Here is a 12,409-nt window from a genome sequence, read left to right as displayed (position 1 = left end):
GGTAGAAGGAAGACTGTGTAAAGGTGGCTATAGCCATAGTTATTCTCAGATTAATCTATTTAATTTATATGCTGTTTAGTTCCACTTAAGATTCCTTTTGTGGTTGTAATTAATATTTAATCCGTTGTATAGATGAAGATTGATGCAAAGGTAAACGTCTTTCAGAAATTAAAACTTACAGAGAGCTATGAAATTGTGAGCATAGTTAAGACATTGGTACCAGTTTTTAAAACTTGTCATTTGCTTGGAGAACTCTTCATTTTATATATGAGTTACATACAGTGAGTTAACTTGAGAAATATTCTAAAAGATTTTATTTTGCACATTGCGTGGTTTGGGTTAGCACCTATATAATCAAGATCTTTTTTTTTTTTTTTTAAGATTTATTTATTTATCTGGAAGGCAGAGTTATAGAGAGGCAGAGAAAGAGAGAGAGAGGTCTTCCATCCATTGATTCACTCCTTAATGGCCACAACGGCAAGAACAGGGCCAATCCAAAGCCAGGAGCCAGGAGCTTCCTCCAGCTCTCCCACATGGATGCCGGTGCCCAAACACTTGGGCCGTCTTCTACTGCTTTCCCAGGCCGTAATAGAGAGCTGGATTGGAAGAGGAACAGCCAGGACTCGAACCGGCACCCACATGGGATGCCAGCACTAGCAGGTGGCTGCTTTACCTGCTATGCCACAGCACCAGCCCCAAAGTCTTTCAAGAGATCTTAAATTAGCAATATTTTTTTTTTTTTTTACTTTTAAAGTAATTTATTTGTCAAAGGTCATATAAATAGAAACAGATCTTGGACTCTTCTGATCAAGTATAATTTTCTTTTTTTTAAAAGATTTATTTATTTATTTATTTGAAAGTCAGAGGTATACAGAGAGAGAAGCAGATGCAGAGAGAGAGAGAGAGAAAGGTCTTCCATCCGCTGATTCACTCCCCAGTTGGCTGCAACAACCAGAGCTGCACCAATGCGAAGCCAGGAGCCAGGAGCTTCCTCCGGGTCTCCCACTCGGATGCGGGGGCTGAAGGACTTGGGCCGTCTTCCAAACCGCTTTCCCAGGCCATTGCAGAGAGTTGGATCGGAAGTGGAGCAGCCAGGTCTCAAACTGACACCCATATGGGATGCCGGCACTGCAGGTGGTGGCTTTACCTGCTATGCCACAGCACTAGTCCCCAAATATAATTTTCAAATCATGTCAAAATATAAATGTAATTTCCTTAAGACCATTGTTACTGATGACATTTTTAAATATTTTTAAAATTTTTATTCATTAGTTTTTAACAGATTCAACATAGTTCATAGATACAATTATAAGAATGTAATGATATTCTCTTCCTCCCTCCCATCCTCCTTCCTTATCCGTTTGTTATTGTTTATCTCTTAAATTGATTCATTTTCTTTCCTCTCTTCAATTAGGGTGAGGAGTCAAATGAGTCTGCAGAATCTAGCAGTAATTGGGAAAAGCAGGAAAGTATTGTACTAAAATTACAAAAGGAGTTTCCAAATTTTGATAAGCAGGTGAGTAGTCATGTGTACAAATTTAATTAATGTGTACTTTAAAAAGATTACAAAATGAATTTCCAGTTTAACCATGTGAAAGCTTAGGGTGAGTTTCCGTTTTGTTTTGTTTTGTTTTTTTGGTTTTTTGGTTTTTTGGTTTTTTTTGACAGGCAGAGTGGACAGTGAGAGAGAGAGACAGAGAGAAAGGTCTTACTTTTGCCGTTGGTTCACCCTCCAATGGCCGCCATGGCTGGCGCACTGTGGCCAGCGCACCGTGCTGATCCAATGGCAGGAGCCAGGTGCTTCTCCTGGTCTCCCATGGGGTGCAGGGCCCAAGGACTTGGGCCATCCTCCACTGCACTCCCAGGCCACAGCAGAGAGCTGGCCTGGAAGAAGGGAAACTGGGACAGAATCCGGCGCCCCGACCTGGACTAGAACCCGGGGTGCCAGTGCCGCAAGGCGGAGGATTAGCCTAGTGAGCCGCGGCGCCGGCCAAGTTTCCGTTTTTCTAATTAAATGTTTGCCTTTTATGAATGTTATATGAAGTAGTTTTAAACTGCTTATCATGTTTTTACCTTGTTTATTTACCTTGTTTACTAATTTATAGTATCAGCATTACAACTATCATCATAATAAAAATTGTGGACTGCTTTTTAACGTGTTAATCATCTAGAATGCCATCTATAACCCTACCCTATCCAGTTACTGTTTTTTTTTACCCCATGTCTCATCCTTGAAATTCTCATAAGAATTTTGAAATATAATATTGCATTTCAGTATCCTTATGTTTCATAAGGTCTATTGTACTTCCCAGATAATAAAAATTCTATCAGTTCTTTAAAGACTATACCAAGCTTGCCATTGCTACAAGGGCCTCCTTTTAATCCTGTGATCATATATAGAAGCACATATTTAACATTTGGAATACATTTACATTTGTGTTAAATCATTCCAATGAAGTTCAGATTATATATCTGAATTCTCATGAGCTAAAGGCAAAATTTGTTGCTATCCTGTTCTTTATATATGTTGAAATTAAAAATTTTGAAGTTAGCAATCCATGTTGAAGTTTTACTTTTTGTAAAAGATTTATTTATTTGTTTATTTGAAAGAGAGAGGGAAATATATATATATACACACACACAGATATATTTGAGTATAAATATATAGAGACAGACAGAGGGGGTTATTTTTTTTTTCTTTTGACAGGCAGAGTGGACAGTGAGAGAGAGACAGAGAGAAAGGTCTTCCTTTGCCGTTGGTTCACCCTCCAATGGCATCTTAGCAAGGAAGATCAGAAGTAGAGCAGCTGCAGCTCAAAAAAGATGCTCTGATATGCGATGCTGACATTGTAAGCAGTAGCTTAATCTTCTATCCCACAACACTGGCCTCAGTTTTCATTTTTAATTGCGGATATATTTCTTGATTCCTCAGTGTTCAGAGTACTCTGTGGGGAAAGCTAGAAATGCAAAAATAAGTTTTCTTCCTTATGAATACCATCATGTATTTGCAGAAGTAAAATTTCATAGAAAACATTTGTAAATCACATAAAAAGGATAAAATAATCAGATAGGTATTCTGTGCTTTCAGGTAATTAGCTTAGTTTTCAAAGAATGTGTTTTTCACAAGTTGCTAATTTGAAATATTAACAGAAGGATCAATAACATTTCTAGGAACTGAGAGAAGTACTCAAGGAACATGAGTGGATGTATACTGAAGCTTTAGAATCTCTAAAAGTGTTTGCGGAAGACCAAGGTAATATTCTGTCATAGAAAATACATACTTCTCATTATGTTCTATATTTTAGTGTATGGGAAGTAGTAAGCCTACTAGTTATGAGTCCCAAGAGTGGAATTGCAAATAACATTTGAAGTCACTGTATAAATTTTTAAAATAACAATTTCCCAATATTTTGGTAAGATGTGTTTATTTGAAAGAGAGAGAGAGAGAGAGATCTTCTGTTCAAATGGAATGAAAACACACCCACCAACAGGAAAGGTTTATTGTCAGGTGGGAGAAGCCCACTGACATAGGGGGTGGTGTAGAGAGAGTAAGAGAGAGCACGTGTTCAGGAACAGGTCCTGTTAAACCTTTGCAGTAAGGGGAGGGGTGGCAAGGAAGTAGAAGCAGCGAATCCCATTAGGGTAGGGGTGGAGCTGACACAGGTGGTTGGGCCATGGGGCTTAGGACCAAAGCCAACTATGCAAGATGGTGACAGGGGGCCAGGGCCTAAGATGGCATCCAGGGTATAGATGGTACCACAGTTGAGACTGCCATTTTACTAACAGCTGCAACTGCTGGTGCTATGCCAAGCTGAAGCCAGGAGCCAGGAACTCCATCTGGGTCTCCCTTGTGGGTGTCAGGGACCAGGTACTTGGGCCATCTTCTACTGCCTTCCCAGGTACATTAGCAGGGAACTGAATCACAAGTAGAGCAGCAGGGATGACTCAAACTGGCTCTGTGGTGTGGTAGGCCACTGTACTGGGCCTCCCCCTTCCTTTTCTTAAAAAAGATCAATTTATTTATTTGAAAGGCAAAACAACAGAGAAAGAGAAGTTCCTAAATGTTTTGACTTATTTTTTTATGATAATATAAAACAAAACAAGAAATATCTCTATTTGGCCAATATTTCTTGATAGGTAAAGCTTATTTTAACACTAAGGAATCAAAGTAAGTTCACATGTCAGGATGTTTCCTGTGAATGGTGGTATCTTATAATCATTACAATGCAGATTATCTTAATCTGTATTTGCATGAATATGAAAAGCACCAGCATCAAAAACTTAGGTGTATCATCAACATGAAAGAAAGCCTCTGAATTCTAGTAGAACCTTGTTAACTCTAGCACCAAATGATAGGGGAGAGGCAAAAATCAAGTAGACTAGGTCTTTATCATTACAAAGCCAGCTTTAAAAGCCCAGCATAGAGAATTTAGATGCCTCTTAATGAATTTTTCTGAGAAATACTATACAACCAGAGAATTTCGTTGGAGGGCGGAATGCTACCAGAAATACTCATTCTGAGCCTGAAGACTGATTCAGAAGATCCAGATTATGAATGAGAAGAAATTTAAGGAATACCTCATTCAATTTATTTTGCTTATGTTTTTCATGTGTCACAAGCATGATTGATCACTTTCAAATCTAAAAGCTCTTTTGAGTAAATAAAAAATAAATATTCTAAATAAAGTTCAGTGGTCCCTCCATGTCTGGATGATTGGTTCAGGGCCTCCTGGTAATACTAAGATCTGCCATTGCTCAAGTCCCTTATGTAAAATGATATTTAGTCTTTGCATGTAACCCATGCACATCCTCCCATGTACTTTAAATAAATAATCTCTGGATAACTTAGAATACCTAATATGGTGTAAATGCCATGTACATAGTATTGTATAGAAAAAGTCTGTACATGTTCAATACTGTACAGACAGAATATTTTCTAATATTTTTGATCTGTAGTTGATTGAATCCATGAATGTAGAGCCCATGGATACAAAGAGCCAACTCTATTGTGCTAGAGATTAAGAGGTGCTTTATTATTTGTTTTTTTGTTTTGTTTTGTTTTGTTTTTTAACTAGTATATAAAGTAAGAATAACTTTGATCCTCAGGCCTCTTAGAATTCTGTGATATGTGATGGACTAGTCAGTGACAAAATATTCTTGATTTTTGGTAATAGTGTATTTAAATAATTTTTTAAGAATGATGAACTTGAAATAGTGGAGACAGTGATGGATATTTGATTATAACAAGATAGTTTAACATACAATTTTTATTAGTAAGCTTCAAGAAGGAGTGTTTTATTACACGGGAGTGGGGCTGGTAAGGAACACAGAGACATCTTTGGATATATAGCTGCCATTTATGTTCTCAGGATCAATGTTAAAAAATGGAAATTTGTATTTAATTATTTAAAAGATTTGTTTATTTGAAAGGCATAGTTACAAAGAGACAGAGAGAGACAGAGAGATCTCCCATCCATGGGTTCACTCCTCAGATGGCCGCAAAAGCCTGAGCTGGGCCTATCCAGGGCCAGGAGCCAGGAGCTTCTTCCAGGTTTCCCATGGGGGTAGCAGGCTCCCAAGCACTTGGGCCATAGCAGACAGTTGGATCAGAAGTAGAGCAGCTGGGTCTTGAACTGGCACTGATATGGGATGCCGGCACTGCAGGTGGCAGCTTTACTGGCCACGCCACAGCACAGGCCCATTAATTAATTTTAAAAGATAAATTATCAAGTGATTTTGAAACTATTTTAGCTTAGCATATATCATGAAAGTCGCCTTGAGTATTTCTTGTAAAGTACATCAAGATTTACCAATCAATTGTGGCTGAATTCTGTATTCAGGAGGATTATGTAAAATTTTTCTTCTTTGAAGCCATATCTTTAATTTGTATATTTCTCATTTAGTTATTGTTTTGTTTTTATACACAGATATGCAATATGCTTCACAAAATGAGGTTCCAAATGGAAAAGAAGTTTCTTCAAAGGGTCAAAATTATCCTAAAAATACAACTAAAACAAAACTAAAACAGAAATTTTCCGTGAAACCACAAAATGGTTTTAACAAGAAACGTAAAAAAAACGTATTTAATCCAAAGAAAGTCACTGAAGACTCTGAGTATGATTCAGGTTCTGATGTTGGCAGTTCTCTGGATGAGGACTATAGTAGTGGTGAAGAAGTGATGGAGGATGGCTATAAGGGTAAAATTCTTCACTTCCTTCAAGATGCCTCAATTGGTGAACTCACTCTAATTCCTCAGTGTTCTCAGAAAAAGGCTCAGAAGATAACAGAACTCCGGCCCTTTAACAGTTGGGAAGCTCTGGTAAGGCTACATTCTTTTTCCCCCCCTTCTGTGTGTGTGTGCTTAATTCACAGTAACGTTTATAGTCAAGTTGCCTTCAGCCCAGGGAAGCATAGATGGGTGGCCTTATCCTGTGTAGAGTCAAACATTACTTTCGTTGTAAGCCAATAGTATTTCAAATAGTGTCATATGACCTAATTTTGAATGAATTAAGGGGTGATTTTCCTGAAAAACCCCAAGCTGATTGGCTGGGAATACTGTCACTCATTTTTTGCACAGAAACTTGGTTCATTTCACTGCAGAAGAAGAAATTAGAGCTTACATTTAGGAAGGAGTTGTTTGTTAGCCTGTTCTGATCTGTTACTGCTGAGACACCATGCAGAAAGCAAGAATGTGGCAGAAATTTTACTCCAGCTACTTGAAGAGCAATAGCAACATCCAGGGGATCTCCAAATGCCGGCCTAAGTGTTTCATACTTCATCACAAGAGAAGCAATCGTTTATTTTCTTTTTCTTCTAAAAGTGACAGCTCAATCTCTAACATGTTTTTCTTGGTTAAACAACGCGGCCATTTTATGGAGTGTAGCAGGCTGCAGCATTTTTAATTGGAAAGATATAAAAGTTTGTGGAAGCCTAGCATTCAAGCGTTAGGTGAAGGGAAGGCATAAAAACTGGTAAGTACACTTTGCATGATCATTTTCTGGAATTTGATTTCCTGTAAACAGGAATTATCCAAAATATCTGGAGTTTCAGTTTTATAAATGTCAACAGTCAACAAATCTTATACAAAGAACTCCCTTTTAAATTTTGCTTCAGTTCTTTTGAGAATGTGGGCTTTGATTGTGTGAATTTTGTGTAGGCCCTGTTGTAAAAGCAGTATGGATGATTTGCCATAGCTTTGGAAGATGAAGTGAGTCTAGATCCTTTATAAAACTTTTTAGGAAGTTTTATTCCCTAAGTTGTGGAGCAGAGTTGCATTTGTGGTTAGTTTGTACCTGTGGTTAATCTAAGTGAGCATAAGTACCCTTAAGTGTGTTGACGTGCTAATAGGGTCCCTCAACAATGGTTGTATAAAGCATTTTTTTAAAAATTAAAATGTTTGAAAAATACAGAAACTACATTGCTAGTATTTTAAATTTTTTAAAAAAATAATAAAATTGTGCGTTTTGCCTGAAGCCTTTGATTTTCCAAAAGAACATCTGTCAAAGCAGGCCCTTTCAAAACTTGTTTGGCTTTGCCTGAGTGATTTATTTCTTAAAGTATTTGCTGAGGGGCTTTCTTGTTCTTTTCCTCCTTTTCTTCTTTCTTTTAATCTTTAATGGTCTCCTATGTTATTGCAGGGTTGGGTTGCTCAGGCTTGTTTGGATTCTAATTTATTGAATAAGGAATGCAATTATCTGCACTACTTTGTTTAGTCACTGTAGCTGCTTGCCCAGATATCTTATAGTAAAAGTAAATTATATAATTTTACCAGAAGTTTATATGCCAGATGTTTTTAAAAATATTCAACAACTTAACATGTGGAAAGCATGTTTCCCTTACTAATTAATTGGATAGTTTAAATTAGTCTTGACATGACTTTGGAGATAATACATTACTTAAAACCTCCGAAGTTCTTGTCCTTTTCTGAAAGTTGAACATAAACATTATATTGTTTGTTCTAGTCAGCCACCCAGATCTTGAATATTTTATGTAACAGTTGAAAAGTATCCTAAAAATAAGCTTTCTACTTATGTGTGGTGAAAATATTACTTTGTTGTCCTGAGCTAAGTAGACAGATGGTGAGTTTTGCAAATTAATAGTTCAAATGGCAAGCTAATATGTACAAGCTTTACTTTTAATTTTCTCATAATTTTTTAGCTTCACTTTGTGCTTTAGAATTCTGAATGTGACTGGTTTATAGAACATAATATGTCAATAAAATCCTCATAGGAAAAAATCAGTATTATATGTGTATTTTGGTAGAACTACATAATATACTTTTTATTATTCAGGAAGTAACGATAATGCATTTAAGCAAATTCAAAAGGAAAGAAAAGCCAAAAAAATCACATTTTTATTTTGTTAGCTGCTCTATTTAAAATTCCTGTGACATTTAGTTGAGGCTTTAATCAAGTCAGTTGTAAGCGAACTTCAATGAAGATTTAAAATGTTATACAGTTAGAACACCTGAAACTATTCCATTCTTAAAATTATTATTGAAGCTTAGTTAGTCTTCCAAATTGGGAACTTTGGCAGAACTTAAGAATTGATAAACATTTCACCCAAAAAATGCAAACTGAGCCCTTGACCCAAGTAAACACTTGCATTTTAATTGTGATTTTTGTTAAAAAATTAAATTTCTGTAGTATTGATTATCATTAAATGACTGAGTGTAATCATCAGTATTTCATTCTTATGTTCTTATGAAGGCAACTCAAATGTGAAAATTACTAGCAAATCCCTTTAAAAAGTTTTGAAAAGTTGAAGTTTTATTAAACATATAATGTAAGTATGACATGTAAAGTATAATATTGGTATAATAGCATCTACATAATCCATTAACAGTAATCTTAAATCTAATGATTACATTTATGTATCATTAATGATGTTCTTGTCTGAGAATTATACTTCTTTTTTAAACTACAGTTGTCTTAGACATTCAGTCACCCTCATTTTATATTGGAAATGTTGGTGGTTTTAAAAGTTCAGTGCATTACCTGAGAGGGTGCTTATATTTACAGTTTTATTAATACCTTTCAGTTTTTTCCTTTACATTCAAAATTAAAATATTTATTCAGTTTTCTCGATAAATTTCAATCTTACTTAATAGCTTTCCTACATAATAATGTAGGTGCTTGATTTAAGAAAATTACATCATTAAATCAGGTACTGGTTGTAAATGTAGTAAGCCAAAAATGTTGTTGGTTTAAAAGCTTGTATTGTTAATGTGATAAAATTAGAACTTTTGTTGCCAGATTGCACACATTTTGATGGTATTAGTTCACCATCCACTTTCTGAATCTTGGGCTAATCTTTTACTAAGTAAGGTGGGATGCAGTGTTATGTCTATGATAAATTTTACTATATTGCATGTCTATACATTAATCAGAGAATTAGCATATCTATACTGACCAATGAGATAATTCATGAATGGCTTAACCTAAAACTTTTCTCCTCTCTATCTACTTAATTAACATTTAGATCAGCATAGCTGTGGCTTTTCTTGAATGTTAACCAAGCAGTACAGGTTTGGCTCATGTCAAATAACTTTATCTTCCTCATTGTACCAGTTTTATCTACTGGTAAATTAGACCACATTTTCTTTTTTTTTTTTTTTGCATTACTTTGTGAATTCTTTAAAATGTCTGTCTAAATTCGTCAGTTAAAGCTTTATAATATGTATTTCTTCCTTCCAGATAGGGACGCTTTATTGAGTTTGTTTATAAGATTTCTGTAATTTGAACAAGTTTGGTAAACTTATATTAAAAAATTTTTAATTCATGGAGCACTTTGTAGGCTCCTGCCAGGTATTTATAATAATGAAAGGTTAGGGATTTTTTCCTTAGGATTGCTTTTTTTTAGTTGGGGATTAAATAATTTGGGAATTATACGTGCTTTTAAATTATTTCCCCCTGAGCCAAGACACTGTGGCAAAAAATGACTGACATGAAAGGTCTCTGTGAGTAAGATCCCAGGGGAAAGTAGGGGTCATCAGAGAAGGAGGTACCTATCTCTGAAGGGAGAAAACTTCCACTTTGATTATGGCCCTGTCTAAATAATGTTGGAGTTTGTAAACTCAGAAGGCTTCCATAGCCTTGGCAGCTCATGACAAGAGCCTCGAGAGATCACTGACGTCATAAATAAGAGTGTCAGTTGTTAAATCAACAATGGGAGTCACTGTGCACTTGCTCCCTGTGTAGGACCTCTGTCCTTAATGTGTTGTACTATGAGAGTTAACAGTAAAATGTGTCTTCAAACAGTGCTTAATACTTTGTGTGTCTGTGTGGGTGCAAACTGTTGAAATCTTTACTTAATGTAGAGTTGATCATCTGTATAGAAAGGTAATTAAAAGTGAATCTTAGGCCGGCACCACGGCTCACTAGGCTAATCCTCCACCTGCGGCGCCAGCACTCCGGGTTCTAGTCCTGGTTGGGGCGCCGGTTCCGTCCCAGTTACTCCTCTTCCAGTCCAGCTCTCTGCTGTGGCCCAGGAAGGCAGTGGAGGATGGCCCAGGTGCTTGGGCCCTGCACCCACATGGGAGACCAGGAGGAAGCACCTGGCTCCTGGCTTCGGATCGGCCGGCCGTAGCAGCTATTTGGGGAGTGAACCATTAGAAAAAGGAAGAACTTTCTCTCTGTCTCTCTCTCTCTCTCTCACTAACTCTGCCTGTCAAAAAAAAAAAAAAAAAGAGAGAGAGAGAATATAATGAAGAATGGGATGGGAGAGGGAGTAGAGGTGGGACAGTAGTGGGGGTGGGAGGGTGGGTATGGGGGGGAGAACCACTATAATCCAAAAGCTGTATCTGTGAAATTTATATTTATTAAATAAAAGCTTTCCAAAAAAAAAACAAAAAAAAGATTTCCCCCTTCCAATAGAAATTCAAAAGTAATGTTACAGTAAGAGTGACACACTGTGGCAAGAAAGGAGTACTTAAATCACAAACTGAAAGAAAAAAATCCTTAGATAGTAAAATTCTTAATCTAGAGACATTATTCAGGACCCATTGATACTCTTTTTTCATGTAATTATCCACCATGTGGCAATTACATTTTTTCCTTTTATTATTCCCCTGAAATATTAGCTTTATTTTTTGAAAGTTAATTTCTTCAGTGTTAAATTGAAGTAGTCATTGGCCAGCGCTGCGGCTCACTAGGCTAATCCTCCGCCTTGCGGCACTGGCACACCAGGTTCTAGTCCCAGTCGGGGCACCGGATTCTGTCCCAGTTGCCCCTCTTCCATGCCAGCTCTCTGCTGTGGCCAGGGAGTGCAGTGGAGGATGGCCCAAGTGCTTGGGCCCTGCACCCCATGGGAGACCAGGAGAAGCACCTGGCTCTTGCCTTCAGATCAGCGCGGTGTGCCGGCCACGGCGCGGCGGCCATTGGAGGGTGAACCAAAGGCAAAGGAAGACCTTTCTCTCTGTCTCTCTCACTGTCCACTCTGCCTGTCAAAAAAAAAAAAAGACTCAAAAAATTGAAGTAGTCACATCCAAGAATAAAGTTGGTAGTCCAGTTTATACAAAATTATACTGAAGTTACTCGCCACTTAAGATATTTTGAACATCATCCATTTATGTGTACATTTGTATATTTCACAGTATGTGAATGGGATTATATTTCCTATGCTCATCAGTAGCTTTAGATTTACTATTGATCATTCACTTATAGGATATTTGTATTTCTTAAATCTTATTTTAGTGAAGCTAAGTAATTTCCAGGATTTTTAAGTGTTTTTTGTGTTCAAGAAACAGTAACATGAAGTGGCAGTAGAATATCCTTATATCTTTCCTTAAATGCCCAACACCCCTTTTCTCCTCCACCACAAGTAAATGAAAATCTTATGAAAGCAAATCTTGGGTTAATTTTTTTGTTAATATTTTTGCTTTTAGGGGCCGGCACCATGGCTCACTTGGTTAATCCTCCCCGAGTTCTAGTCCCGGTTGCTCCTCTTCCAGTCCAGCTTTCTGCTGTGGCCTGGGAGTGCAGTGGAGGATGGCCCAAGTGCTTGGGCCCTGCACCCGCATGGGAGACAAGGAGGAAGTACCTGGCTCCTGGCTTCGGATCGGTGCCGTGCTGGCTGGGCCGCAGCAGAGAGCGGGACTGGAAGAGGGGCAACCGGGACAGAATCCGGCGCCCCGACCGGGACTAGAACCCGGAGTGCCGGCGCCGCAGGCAGAGGATTAGCCTAGTGAGCCGCGGCGCCGGCCAAAATGTATTTTTTTCAACATAATGGATTTGAAGTGAAACACATGGGAATTCAGATATGGACATAAAGAATCAGGTTAGGTTTTCAGGGCCCATGCTGTGGTTTAGCAGGTAAAGCTTTTGCTTGCAGTGCCAGCATCCCATATGTGCGCTGTTTGAAGTCCCGTCTGCTCCAATTCCTATCCAGCTCTCTGCTTTGGCCCGGGAAA

At 37.7% G+C, this 12,409-nt stretch overlaps 1 protein-coding gene across 5 annotated transcripts in view; it reads left to right on the top strand.

Annotated features, from left to right (window-relative positions):
* The window catches only part of SMARCAD1 (SNF2 related chromatin remodeling ATPase with DExD box 1), an 80,978-nt gene that overhangs the window by 42,658 nt on the left and 25,911 nt on the right, over positions 1 to 12,409 (top strand). For 4 of the 5 annotated variants that reach the window (XR_016212058.1, XM_089302623.1, XM_008267592.5 and 1 more), the window contains 3 exons: positions 1,415 to 1,516; positions 3,172 to 3,253; positions 5,928 to 6,319. Coding sequence is in view for 3 of the 5 variants with exons in the window: in XM_089302623.1 (XP_089158749.1) it covers positions 1,415 to 1,516; positions 3,172 to 3,253; positions 5,928 to 6,319 (576 nt within the window). In the remaining 2 variants the exon portion in view is untranslated. Of the gene's footprint in view, positions 1 to 1,414; positions 1,517 to 3,171; positions 3,254 to 5,927; positions 6,320 to 6,618; positions 6,972 to 12,409 lie in introns of those variants that run through there. The other variant, XM_008267593.5, reaches the window with a different exon arrangement.

The sequence above is a fragment of the Oryctolagus cuniculus genome, chromosome 8 (genome assembly GCF_051225735.1).
Source record: "Oryctolagus cuniculus isolate XC-2025 breed Fujian yellow rabbit chromosome 8, ASM5122573v1, whole genome shotgun sequence".
NCBI lineage: Eukaryota > Metazoa > Chordata > Mammalia > Lagomorpha > Leporidae > Oryctolagus > Oryctolagus cuniculus.
The sequence above is the reverse complement of the archived record's forward strand: the minus strand, read 5'-3'. Positions and strand labels throughout refer to the sequence as shown.